This window comes from Apteryx mantelli, chromosome 14, assembly GCF_036417845.1.
Source record: "Apteryx mantelli isolate bAptMan1 chromosome 14, bAptMan1.hap1, whole genome shotgun sequence".
Classification (NCBI taxonomy): Eukaryota; Metazoa; Chordata; class Aves; order Apterygiformes; family Apterygidae; genus Apteryx; species Apteryx mantelli.
In genome coordinates, this window is record NC_089991.1 from 14,113,987 (window position 1) to 14,126,027 (window position 12,041).

The 12,041-nt window shown below is 43.1% G+C and overlaps 2 protein-coding genes across 16 annotated transcripts in view; one reads left to right on the forward strand and one right to left on the reverse strand.

The window, feature by feature from the left end:
* The window catches only part of PWWP2A (PWWP domain containing 2A), a 54,677-nt gene extending 46,835 nt beyond the window's left edge, over positions 1 to 7,842 (reverse strand). For all 6 annotated transcript variants that reach the window (XR_010885651.1, XR_010885652.1, XR_010885650.1 and 3 more), the window contains exon 1: positions 7,129 to 7,842. Coding sequence is in view for 3 of the 6 variants with exons in the window: in XM_067304960.1 (XP_067161061.1) it covers positions 7,129 to 7,835 (707 nt within the window). In the remaining 3 variants the exon portion in view is untranslated. The remainder of the gene's footprint in view (positions 1 to 7,128) is intronic.
* A 31-nt stretch (positions 7,843 to 7,873) lies between these two features.
* FABP6 (fatty acid binding protein 6) overlaps positions 7,874 to 12,041 on the forward strand; it is a 44,957-nt gene continuing 40,789 nt past the window's right edge. For 2 of the 10 annotated variants that reach the window (XM_013953693.2, XM_067304968.1), the window contains exons 1-2: positions 8,446 to 9,906; positions 10,525 to 10,608. In XM_013953693.2, coding sequence (XP_013809147.1) covers positions 10,528 to 10,608 — 81 coding nt within the window. In that variant the 5' untranslated portion in view covers positions 8,446 to 9,906; positions 10,525 to 10,527. Of the gene's footprint in view, positions 8,185 to 8,378; positions 8,395 to 8,445; positions 9,907 to 10,524; positions 10,609 to 12,041 lie in introns of those variants that run through there. The other 8 variants (XM_067304969.1, XM_067304970.1, XM_067304966.1 and 5 more) reach the window with 7 other exon arrangements.

The window sequence follows — 12,041 nt, forward strand, 5'->3', positions numbered from 1 at the left end:
ATTGGATGATAGCTATTTGAACACAACGTATTTGGGAATTCCTTAAATACCCTGTATCCCAAACACAGATTATGTAATAACCTATTTTTAATATAGAATTTAGTTGGTGTGATAAAGTATAAATATGGAACACGTTGCTTTAAATGGCAGGCACCTTACAGAAAAAAGCATACACAGAAGCCAAACTATCAGCTCAGCAGTTGCTCACCTCCCGAGTAATGTAACACTAGGCTAAATTGACTAGGAAATGCCCATTTCATTTAGAGCTCTAAAAGCATGGCAGAAGACTGCAGTTTAAGTGACTCTCCCAGCACATGTCATCAAGAACACCAGTTGCCTCACCACCACAAAAGTCTGTGCACCAAGAGAAATTTGGCTGAAATAATGACATGTGAAAATCCATATCTAAGAAAACTAGTAGGAAGCTTATGTACTGAAAGATTTTTACTGATCAGTGTTGAGCCTGGTGTTTTCAAGCAGGTACACTTGCCTGGCACCAAAGCTTTGGTTTTTGGCATACTTTCAATGCAGAGGAAAGACAAGAGCAGGCTGTGGGTATAATCGAGTTGGAAACAGTATCTTGAGAAGGCTAGTTAGAATTCCAAGAGAGCAGCTGTTTTTAATCATTCCTAACCACTGTCACCCAGGTCTCCTTCTGCAACAACTATACAAATGGAAAGCTATGATACCAAATAATATGCAAATATACCAAAGAATGTATTAACTTACAGTACATGATCCCATTAAGTTAAAGTCCTTCTTTGAAGGACTTGGACTTCCATGAAACTGAATCACAGAAGTCCACATAGTCCGGATGCTGAAGTAAACTTCGAAGAATTAGCCAATGTAGAGACTGAACACTCTAAGTTGATAAGCCTGAAGGGCACTTACATGGTTCCAAATACCTGCTTTTTCCTCACAGATGTGGGAAGGTATCCCTCACCTTTTCATCACAAAGAATTTACGTGCGAACTCTCAGAATTTCCTTCAGTTTTCTGCAACTGCACCTCCATATTAGTAGGCCTAAATATCAAGAGTTTTATCAAAGATACAAACAAGTAAGCTTATTTAGAAGATAGAATGTATTTTAAAACTTTAGGCCCCCTACTAAGAACAGCAATTTTACTCTGACATAACCACAATGCTGAAGGACCATTTAAACTGTAGCCCTCTAAATCCATCAGCGTTACTAGTTACAAACACCCATTTGGAAGTGTTACACAATTGCAAGGTTTTAAGATAGGATACCTTGAAGATACATTTAAAGAACATCCACATACCAGCCAAAACCAAGAAACTTGGAAGAGAATGGTATTAACAGATGAACTTTAAGCACTTCAGTGTCAAGAGGTACAAGATTCAGTTCCACAGCAGTGGAAAAAACAAACAAACAAACAAACACACACAGTGGCTGACAGCATACTGAAAATTTCACCTCCATCCTTTGTGTCTCAGCACTTCAAGCTAAAATAAGTCATGCTACTCTCAAGAAACAATGGCAGCTCACGCTGTCAGAAGACATAAAGGCATACCATAAGAAGAAGGGACAATTTTACCATCACCCATTACATCTCAGTCCAAGAACAGTGAAATACTGCCATTTTAGGAAAGAGTAGTTTGTGGCACAACCACAGAGATGCCTCATCTACCAGCAAGACTAGAGCTTATTGATTTGAGGAGGAAAAGTCACACTTAGCACAGTATCAGAAACAGAAGCAATTTAGCCTACTGTGTCCGAGTTCAGTATAAGCCGCAGTTATAAAAGGTCTTCTTCCTGTACTAGCAAAATCCTAAAAGCTAGTCCAGTTTTATTAGCCACTTTGGAATAGAAAGTTGAAAAGAGTTAGTCTTTCAAAAAGCATTTGATAAGGGACAACAAATAAATCTCAATAAAGTTTTGGATGTAGGTAGAGGCACAAGAGAAACTATTTTCATATATAGGAGCTTAAATATTATAGAATCATAGAATAATTTAGGCTGGACAGGACCTCAGAAGGTCCTCTGATCCAACCCTCTGCTCTAAGCAGGGCTAACTTTCACACTAGATCATTCGTTATAACTTCTAAGTCAGTCACAAAGCAAGCATATGTAATTTGCTCTTCTAGCCAAACATACTCGCATCACATCTATGTTTCCAGTGTCTTGGAGAGAAAAGTAAGTATCAAAAAGTTATGGCTATTCCTTAAATGCTAGCATTCCATCAAGCTCCTTCACATGTCCAAGAAACAGCTAAAGGAAAGAGGTGATAATTTTAGAAATACCTTGCAAATTTGGCAGAAGTTTCAAAAAAAAAAAAAAGTAACATATACATTTCTTTATCACTGAAAATGTGTATTGTAGAATATTGGTAGTTCTACAGTAGTTAAACTTTCCCCAGACAAGGAAGAACAAATGTCCATATTTATTAAATTAAGTTAGTAGTAAAAGAAAAGAGTCAGGCAGGGAGAAACATGCCGTATCTTTTTCAATAAGAGAGCAAGACTTCTGCTGTTTCCTCCTTTACATCAGCTATACCACCCTTCAACAGCAGATCCTGAACCTTTCGCAATTTGGAATACCTTGTTTCTTTACCTTTCTTGGCACACAGAGTAACAATACAATAGATTCACTCCTCACAGATCATATTAGCAAAATGCTGGCATATATAGACCACAAGCTTCAAGAAGCATTAAATGTAAGTGATTTAAAAATTTAACAGATGTTCTGCAGATTAAGGTGACATAAACTAGGGAAGGGCTGCAACAGTTCATTTATCCTTACACTTTTGCAGTAGAAAGTTCAATGAATAAATCAGGAAAAGCATAGGATTCAGGAGTCTCCAAGTTTTAGCTGAAAAATGATACTAGGATTATAGGAATGTGAAGCTGTCTATACGAGTGTACTTCCATTATATAGTTCATGCATACCTTACTGCAAGAAGTCTTTTCCCTTATCTTTCACAATGAAAGCCCAATTTAGATATAATTTTCAAACACCTGTCTGCTAGCAATCCACTAAATATCTTTTGGTTGCCTAAGATTTTTAAGCCACAAAGCAACTCTCCTCACTAAGAGCTATTATGATCATACACAAGTCAGAAGGGAAGCAGCTTAGAGAAAAAGACAAGAGGAAGACACAAGAATCCATCATATCTGTAGAATTAGAAACAAAAGTTTGGACAAATGATAAAGAGGTAGAAAGTCTGAATCCTGCCTGTCAGCAAAAACAACAAAATATAAATCTATTCCCCTCCCTGCCCATACACTTAACCTTTGGAAAAGGAGGGGAAAATTAATTATCCTCTCTCCAGAAGAGCATTCGAACAGGCTAAAAGCAGGATTTTCTAATCCTACATTAAAACTTGCAAATGCTATGCTCATCAGGTATTTCCTTACTGTCTGCTTCCTCCAGGTGCAGAGCAAGCTTTACAGTAATTCTGAGCCAGCAGGTGGCATTAACATCTCACAGACCCTAAGCACACAGTGTTTGTCAAATGCTGGACACACACAAGCTTAAAAGCCCTGTATCCAACTAATAGTTTTTAATGACCGTTTCAAGAATGGCATGGAAAGTTAGCTACAGTCTTGTTTGAAGCGTTCCACTATCCACTCTGACAAAATAAGATGCGCTTGCCTTCTCCTGCTTGATGGTTGGCTGCACTTCCTGGCTCTCGTATCAGCAGCACTCCATCAGCTACACGTCGAGGAACTCACATCAGAACCTTATCCTAGCCTGCAACAGGGCACTTAAAAGATAATGGCAAGACTAATAGCAAAGTTTAGCATCAGGATCACATTTTTAATCTGTACAATAAGCCCTCAGAGTAACAAAAGTGGAGATATGTCCTTCTTTAAAGGACATACACTCAACACGGAAAAAGAATGTTCTACTGCGTAAGATAACGGCTCAGGAATTGGTAGATGTGGCTCCCAATTTTCAGCCCATTTTCAAAGCTTCCTGTGCAACTGCTGACAGGCTGATGTGTAGTACATCAGGCTGCCATCAGTAGCCATGGAGAAAACATTTCCTTACCTCAAACAAATGCGGGAATAAAGTCCACTGAACACTGAGGTACTTGTATAAATGAAGTGAATTATAAACTCCCAAATGGACATCCTATTTACAGAGCATCACTGGGGGGGTGGGGGTGGGGAGTGGAAATCAAGCCTTTAATACATACACCATCAACTTCACAAAGTCTGCAAGAACAAAATGCAAAGTCAGTAGTGCATCACTGCAACAATGGAAACAGAATGGGGGCGAGAGGAAAGAAACTTTAAAAATGGGAATATATAGGGATATTTTAGCTTCTCTTCCAGCCTGAAGTTTAAGTAATTTAGAACATGACTTTAACAGACTGTAAAAAGTTCCAGTAGACAGAATTTCAAAACAGCCATTAAAATTTACTCTTCTTAGTACTGTATAGAAGTAGGACTTTCATTGCCCTGGAGGGGAAAGCAGAAAGTAAAACCCAAAAAGGACCAGGAATTATTTTCTTCAGAGTATACGATGAAAGCAGTATTAGCACCTGCAATGAACACATCAGCCACTTTCTGAAGCAAGTGAATAAGTTAATCTTAATAAAAAAATTCATTAATGGAATTCTTTCACAAAGTCTTAAGATAGTGATCTACAGGAAACAAAATTTGCATTAGGAAAGTTTTTTGATTATTCCCATGCATCTGGGATGGGCTAAAGGAGACAGCTTCCATAACCATCCCTCTTCTATACTAGAAATCCCACTGTTTTCATGTAAATCCATGCTGAAACTGAGGTAGTTTTGATTTAACCCTCACCCTTCCATTTTATTCTTAGTAATACCAAAGTCTGCTAGGCTCCATTATAGAGGCAGACTCAGAAGGAAGTTAATGAAAAATGTTAATATCCAACAAATCAAGTGCTGCAACACAATATAAAAAAAGAACACATAAAAAGTATAAACTGACACCTGACCAGTTCTATTGCAAGCCACTTACCAACAAAATCTGAAAATCTAGAATAAAACTTAAATATCTTGGGCACTCCTGTAACACCTGTTTTCTGATAAACACTTGAATTTCTTATAGGTAGCAAGTTCTTAGACTATTTCTAGAGTTCACTTACCACTGCATTCCTTTCTTTGGGATATTTGAACACAGACTTCTATTCAACCACAAATATTTACTCATCACCAGCCAAATATAATACCAATAATACCAACCTTATATCTAGAAACTCAATCCTCATTGTCCAGGCACTCTAAAGAGCTTGGTTTTCAGAATTTAAACTTTATCTCTTGGATTCACATATAACAAGGGCCCCTGAAGCAAGTCCAGGATCATATGGATGGAGAGGAGAGTATAAGTGGTCCCTCAACTACGTAAGAGTACCTGAGAGAAATAATACAAGCCTTCATGTATCACTTTTGCACCATTCTTACGATGAAAACTTGCTCCATGGAGTGTGTTTAAAACCAGGGGAAACCGAGATGCGTGCTTCCACTGAAGCCACAATGCAAAAGAACCAGACAGTCTGACTGCCACAGATGACCTTTACTGCACAGGGCTGCATTAGGTCTGCTGTGCAAGAAAAGGATCCTCAGTGCACAAGGAAACCTCAGGCAATGAGGGGATGTTTGTGGTCAATATGCATTTTATAAGATATGATCTTTTTCAGCATGGAGAAGTTGGCATTTTCCTTGTTCACACACACAGACCTCTAGCAGTACTAGTAGCATGTGCTTTGTCACCCTGCTAACCATTAGGGACCAGAGCAATAATACAATTTTGCCGATACAGACTTCAGACCTACAAAAGAACAGATGTTAACCAGCATTATAATTCAACATCTCCTGGCCTGGTTTAAAGCATTTAATATTTCACACTAGAAGTGAATACTGTATGCAGATTTTAGTGCTTGACTTTTAAAGATAAATTGATAACTTTTTATTTCAAACCCTAACAACTTATAAATTTAGAACTTACTTCCATGACATTATCCAGAACTTGGTTTCAGAAAAGGCCTTCTGTTTCAAAACATAAACAAGAAGCTAGGCCCAGACCAAAAATGCAGGTCACTAATACCCTTCTTTTAGAAGGCGTTGACAATATTGATATTACAAAAGAGCTATTAAACAGCTGCTAGTAACCTGAACAGTAGCGAATAGGACATAAGAATACACATGCAGTTTAAACTATGAAAAAAATGCACTTTTTGCATTCCATCTATCTTAAACAGTAAAAAAACCTGGTCAAATTTCACTTTTTTCTCATGTAGTTGCATAGTGCTTATATGTTCAGAATACAAACAGTAAGGGCAAAAGATATTTTCACCTGTAAATGGTAGTTGAATGTTTATCAACATACACTCAGATGAGTTCTTGCCTTCCTATAGCAAGGGGTTCTTGGAAGGCTATGAGAAAAGAAAACCCAAACCTCACAGTGTGAAAAAGCTTAACTTACTTTGTGATAGATATCAGTTCCTGAAATAAAAACCTGGTATTTAAGAACCATTATACTTCACCCCATACATTACATGCAAGGAGCAATTAGTACCAATAACCATACTTCAGGGCTGCAATAACCCGGCTTGAAAACCATTATTCTGAAAAAAATAACATGTACCAAAATATAAGGTTACCTAGGCAATGCACAACACAAGGCAACAGGAAAAAACAATCTCCGGGTCTGAATATACAGAGACTGGAACAGATGTCAACGTCTGCAGCCCAGGTCTTTCTGCCCAGCAGCCAGGAGCCGTGGAGGCCCGACGTGAGCCGCAACCGAGTTAAAAGGAAGCGTCCATGTGCTCGTCCCTCCCCCGGCCCCCGCTTCCCAGGTCCCATTCCGCACCGCTTTTGCGCTACGAAAGGCGCGGGCCAGGCAGCCGCTGCCCCCGTCTATGCCGCTTTGGGGGGGGGGGGGGGGGAAGCGCCTTGCTCCCCCTTCCGACCCGTTTTGCGGGCGAGGCCGGGCGGCAGGGCCGGGGCAGGGGCCCGGCAGGCCCCAGGGCTGCGCGCCCTCCCCGCGGCTAAAGGGGGCCGAGGCAGGAGGCGGCGGCGAGCTCCGGCCCCGAGGGGGCAGAGGCCGCCCGGCCCCCGGGCGGGCGTCCCGGCTGCGGCCTCCCGGGGCCGGGGCTCGGGCTCGGCACGGCTCCGCCGTGAGGTCTCACCTTTTAGAGAGGTCCATGAGGACCCCCGAGAAAAGCTTCTCTCCCAGCCGGAACGAGACCACCAGAGCGTCCTCGATGATGTGATCCAGGGTGACCCGCACCTCGGAGCCCGGCAGCAGCGGAGCCGCCGCCGCCGCCGCCTCCCCTCCGGCCGGAGCCACGGGCACCGGGCACTCCGGCTCGGCAGCGGCGGCATCAGCAGCATCCGGCTCCTCCTCCTCCGGCCGGGACGGCTCCTCCCCGGGCTCCGGCTTCACGGAGCCCCCAGTAGCCGGCGGGCAGGGCTGCGGCTCCTCCTCGGGAAGTTCAGGGTGCCCAGCAGGCGGCGGGCAGGGCTGCGGCTCCTCCTCGCGCTCCGGGCTCGGCGCTCGCCGGTGCTCGGCCTGGGGCGAGCCCACCTCCGGGGTGAAGGACGGCAACTTCTCCGCCGCCGTCCCCTCGGCTTCCGGCTCCCGCGTCCCGGCCGGGCTGCGGGAGAGCTGCACGGGCGGCGGCGGCGGCTGCTCGGCCTCGCCGGGAGCGACCTTCCCCCCGTCGGCCTCCTCCCCATCAGGCACCACCGACTCGACGGCCTCGGTGACGGCAGGGAGAGGGTCCGCGCCGGCCTCGCTGCCTGGGATAGGCTCCATCTCGGGCTCAGCTTCGCCGGCCCCCCCATCGCCCGGCACCGCTGCAGTCGCTGCCGCCTCCGCAGCCATGGCCGCCATTTTCTCTGCTGCTTCACCGCCGCCTCCCTCCAGCAGCGGGATCGATAACCGCGGCCTTCCCCGCCCGCCTGGGAGGGAGGGCCCGCCCCCTAGGGCAGCATCTGGCAGCCTATTGGCGAGCGCGGCTCGATTCTCTACTGCTAATGGAGAGAGGAGCAGTCCGTCAAGCCCAGCGGGAACTTCCCGTTGGCCAGCGGGGACTTCATTCAATGGAGAGTCGGGAAGAGGAAGAAGGGGTGTGGCTTGAAGCTCTACACGCCGTTACAGACTAAAGGGGTGGGGCCTTTGGTGCTATTCCGCCACCCCATTGGCGGAGGGAGGAGCCGCTCCCCTGAGAGGCCGGTAATTGGTGGGGGCTGGCGTCCGTCAGGGAGCGCGAGGCGGGAGCCGCGCGGGGGACGGCATGCGCGCTGCGGGCGGCGGGGCGAGGGCGCGGGGGAAGATGGCGAGGGCAGGAGGGCGGCCGGGGAGGGGGGGGTCGGTCCGCGGGGCGGGCAGCCTCTCTCTCCCCGCTCGGGCCGTGCCGGTTCCGTTACCGTGCGGCCTGTGGGGCGGAGCGGTGCGTGCCCCGCGCTGCGGGGGCGAGCAGGGCCCTTACGGGGGGGGGGGGTGAAAAACCGCGAAGCGCTGAATGTGGCAAACGGGCAGCTCCCTCGGGAGAGGAGAAGCGCGAGGGAGACAGAGGGTTTGGTGTCTTGCGTAGAGTAAATCAGCACTTTACAAGATGAAGCTGCCTACATTAGGTACATGGGGTAAAAACAAGAACCGTAGAGATAAGGGGAGGAAAAAGAAACGACGTTTCCCCTCAAGATGTTTTGAGTCAGTGGTTTTCTTCCTGTGGGTTCAATAGTTCCTACTGTGTTGGGCGTTTTTTTCCACCCATCTAGGAAATCTTGTTTTTCCTAAGCAAAAAGGAAATGTTTTAGGATGTTATATATGTGATTTTACGTTTTTCCTGAAGCTAATGTGTTTGGAGAAAGAAGAGAAGTGTTTAAAAAACAGAAGGAGGGAAGGATGAGAAAGAAAAGTATGAACAACTGGGGAGAGAAAGAGACAAAAGCGATCTTAAAGCATGGATGGTTTTATTCTTCCCTGTGCTATTACCAGAGATACACTGTTTAGTTGCAATTGAAACTTGCTGAAAAGTAATAAACCGAGTCTATAAGACTTTTTAAAAATAAACTATATTAGTGTTTCTTTCAAGTTAGTGACTTTTATTGGCAGATTTCAAAGTTGCTACCAACCATATGCTTACAGTACCCTTGAAACAGCTACACCCCAGGTTGTTAAGTAAAAAAAACCCCAAACTTATAAGTAATGAACCTGAAGAACTAATGAAATTATTAGATACATCCTTGAACAGATTAATGGCCTAGTAGTATACTCACCTTTTTCTTACTTCGTTGTAGGAAAACTGATTTACATGCATTTAAAGGACTATGGTAATACAAACAATAAACTTCTCAATGAGAATGATAAACAACGACTTGGACTAAATCGTCTTCTATAACAACAAAAAAGCTACATATAACTATGCAAATAAAACATGATCTTGCAAGCTGCTAGCTGTAGGATTTTAGCAGGTAGTAAAGGCAAGGCATGAGTAACCTACTCTGTTGCCCTGAACATTGTGTTTTGACTTGTGTTATGGACATGAAGACTCTTTCCCTTTTTGATTTTATACTGCTTTACCTTGCATGATGGATATAATGTATGCATTATCATTGTCGTGAAGTATATAAGGGACATAAGCGAACATCAGGAAGAACAGAGCTAGACACATTTCTTGAGACAAATGCATTAGAAATACAGTCAAGTGAACTTGCTAAAGATAAAACTGCTTATTAGATTTTTTTTTTTTCTTTTACCACCATATTTGTTAAATCAATGGCTTGGTAGTGTGAGTGGGTAGAATAAAATGTTTGTTGGGAGAGGGAGTAGTGGATAGAGAATTACAATTTTTTTTAATTATTTTTTTTCCAGCCATGCTTGCAGCTTCATCAGTCTGTATCGCAGAGAAACAGCAGATGGATTCAGCGTATCATCTGTGGGTTAAAAGAAATCAGATTTGGTAAGCTTTTCCAAAATTACTGACCATTAATTTTACTGCCTAAATCATTCTGAAACAATTTTGTTAGACCATATTTGTAAAAGATCTGTATTCTATATCCTAAGGCCTTAGTGCTTTGAAAGATGGCAACTATGTAGGAGCCCCCAAGGCTGAATATTTCCATTGCCAGAATTGCAGAGAATAGTGAGGAGATCTGTGTTGCTACTGAGTTACCTTAATTTCAAACCTGTCCTTGTGCAAAGATCTCAGTTTTACATCAGATGTGAGATGTCAGTTTTACAAGTCAGGGTTGTTTTGTATATTCTGCCAAGGAAAAGGCAACAGTGGCTTGGGAAGGTTTACAGAAATTTTGAATGATTCATGGAGTTTTCATCTTGAAGGAGCCTGGTATAAAATAAGTGATCATAGGACTGGCGGAAGGACTCTGCTCTTCTTTCCTGTCTTATTTTTGGTCTGTGCAATTGTGACAATGGATGGCACGCATCTAGAAAATACAAATTTGCTTTCTGGGAACTTTTAACGTTATTCGGTTGAGTCCCAGGATAGGTAAAAATGTATTAGTGAAGATAGCTTATATGTAACACCAGAGCTCTTTTTACATTGGACTCTCTTATGCAGAGAATGCTTGGAGATACCCCAGCCGTATTTCAACAGCAAACCAAATCTTACCCTGCATGCGGAGGACTGCTCTGCATGTTAGAGGTATGTTCATCTGCTCTAATACTGTTTTCCCTATACTGCCTCACACTAGTAGTAATCTATCTGTTCATCTCAAATCTAATGTTGGAAGGAAAAGGCACCAGGTTAGCCAGAGGGGTGAGCAGTGTGCAATAATATGTACTGTCATACTGTATATTCTATCTTGCTTTTACTCAGGAAAGGTAGTACTGTATTTCAAAAGTTTACAAACGCTAGCACTCCAGGTGTCAGTAAACTCTGAGAAACTCTCTTCAGGACAGATTTCGTGTGTGTGTGGGGGGGAACTCTCATGTTCCTTACTATAAAACAGCATGGCTTGTGTAGATACTTTGTACCTCTGTGATTCTAATTGTGCTATCCGGTCAGTTCAGTTGCCACAGTTCATTTCTCTAGTCCTGCCATGGGGTGGTATAGAAGGATGGCAGTAAATTCTGAGCCTACAAGAAATTACCAACTAATACAAAGAGACTGCTTAGCCCTTGAGCTAATGGGACATTGAAATCCAATAGCTCAGCCCAGCAGGCTTTTTGTTATGCTAAATTCGGACTTTTCTGAAAGATGGGTGTAAAATGGAAGATTTCCTCTTCCAAAACTGCAGTGAGATTAATGCTTTCTGAAATCCACTCTGCTTTTCAGCAGGTGTTGCTTATGGCAGACAGTAGCCATTAAAATGCTAACTGTCATCTTTTACATCTACTGGAGTCCCCAGCAGTCCTTATGCTAAGCGTAAGAAACAAACCTGGGTGTATGGCTTGTTAACACTCTGTTTGAATTGTTTCATTGTAATAACAGAGGAGATAATGTGCTTCACCCAGTCAGTTTAAAATACTAAGGGGGTCTTAAAAATAGAATGTAAACAGCTTTGTTACGGTATCATTTACATGTTGAAAGGTGTTATATGTGCTTTTAAAAAGAGAGAAATGAAGATATTTATACACCATTCTAATCTAATGTCCAGCAGAAACATGATATGATGGGTTACTTTTAAATGGGAGCATGTTAACAGTAGGTATGTTGACAAAGGATGAAATTTGTTCATTGAATAAAAAAGTGCTTTCTATATAATTTTTCCCATCCCAAACTCCTTTGATCACCCTGTAATTTCTGTTTATTTAAATCTGGCCTGTAATCTCTTTAGGATAGGATTTGTCTTTCTGTGGCTGGTTTGCATAGTGATTAGCATAGTTGGGGCCTTGTTTCTATCCTGGAGCCTTTAGAAACTGCCAAAATAAAATGAATGATGTTAATGAAACAAATTGCACTCGCGCACCCTTTCTGTAGATTAAAATGAGTCTGTGTGTGTTCAGCAATTGGCAGAAAGGACAAAAGTAGAAAAAAGAAACTGTGAATTCAAGAGAGAGGAACTGATAAATTTTCACACGGGGAGAGGAGAGAGAATAATTTGGCATAAGAAAATAGATACAACTGGAGGGGAT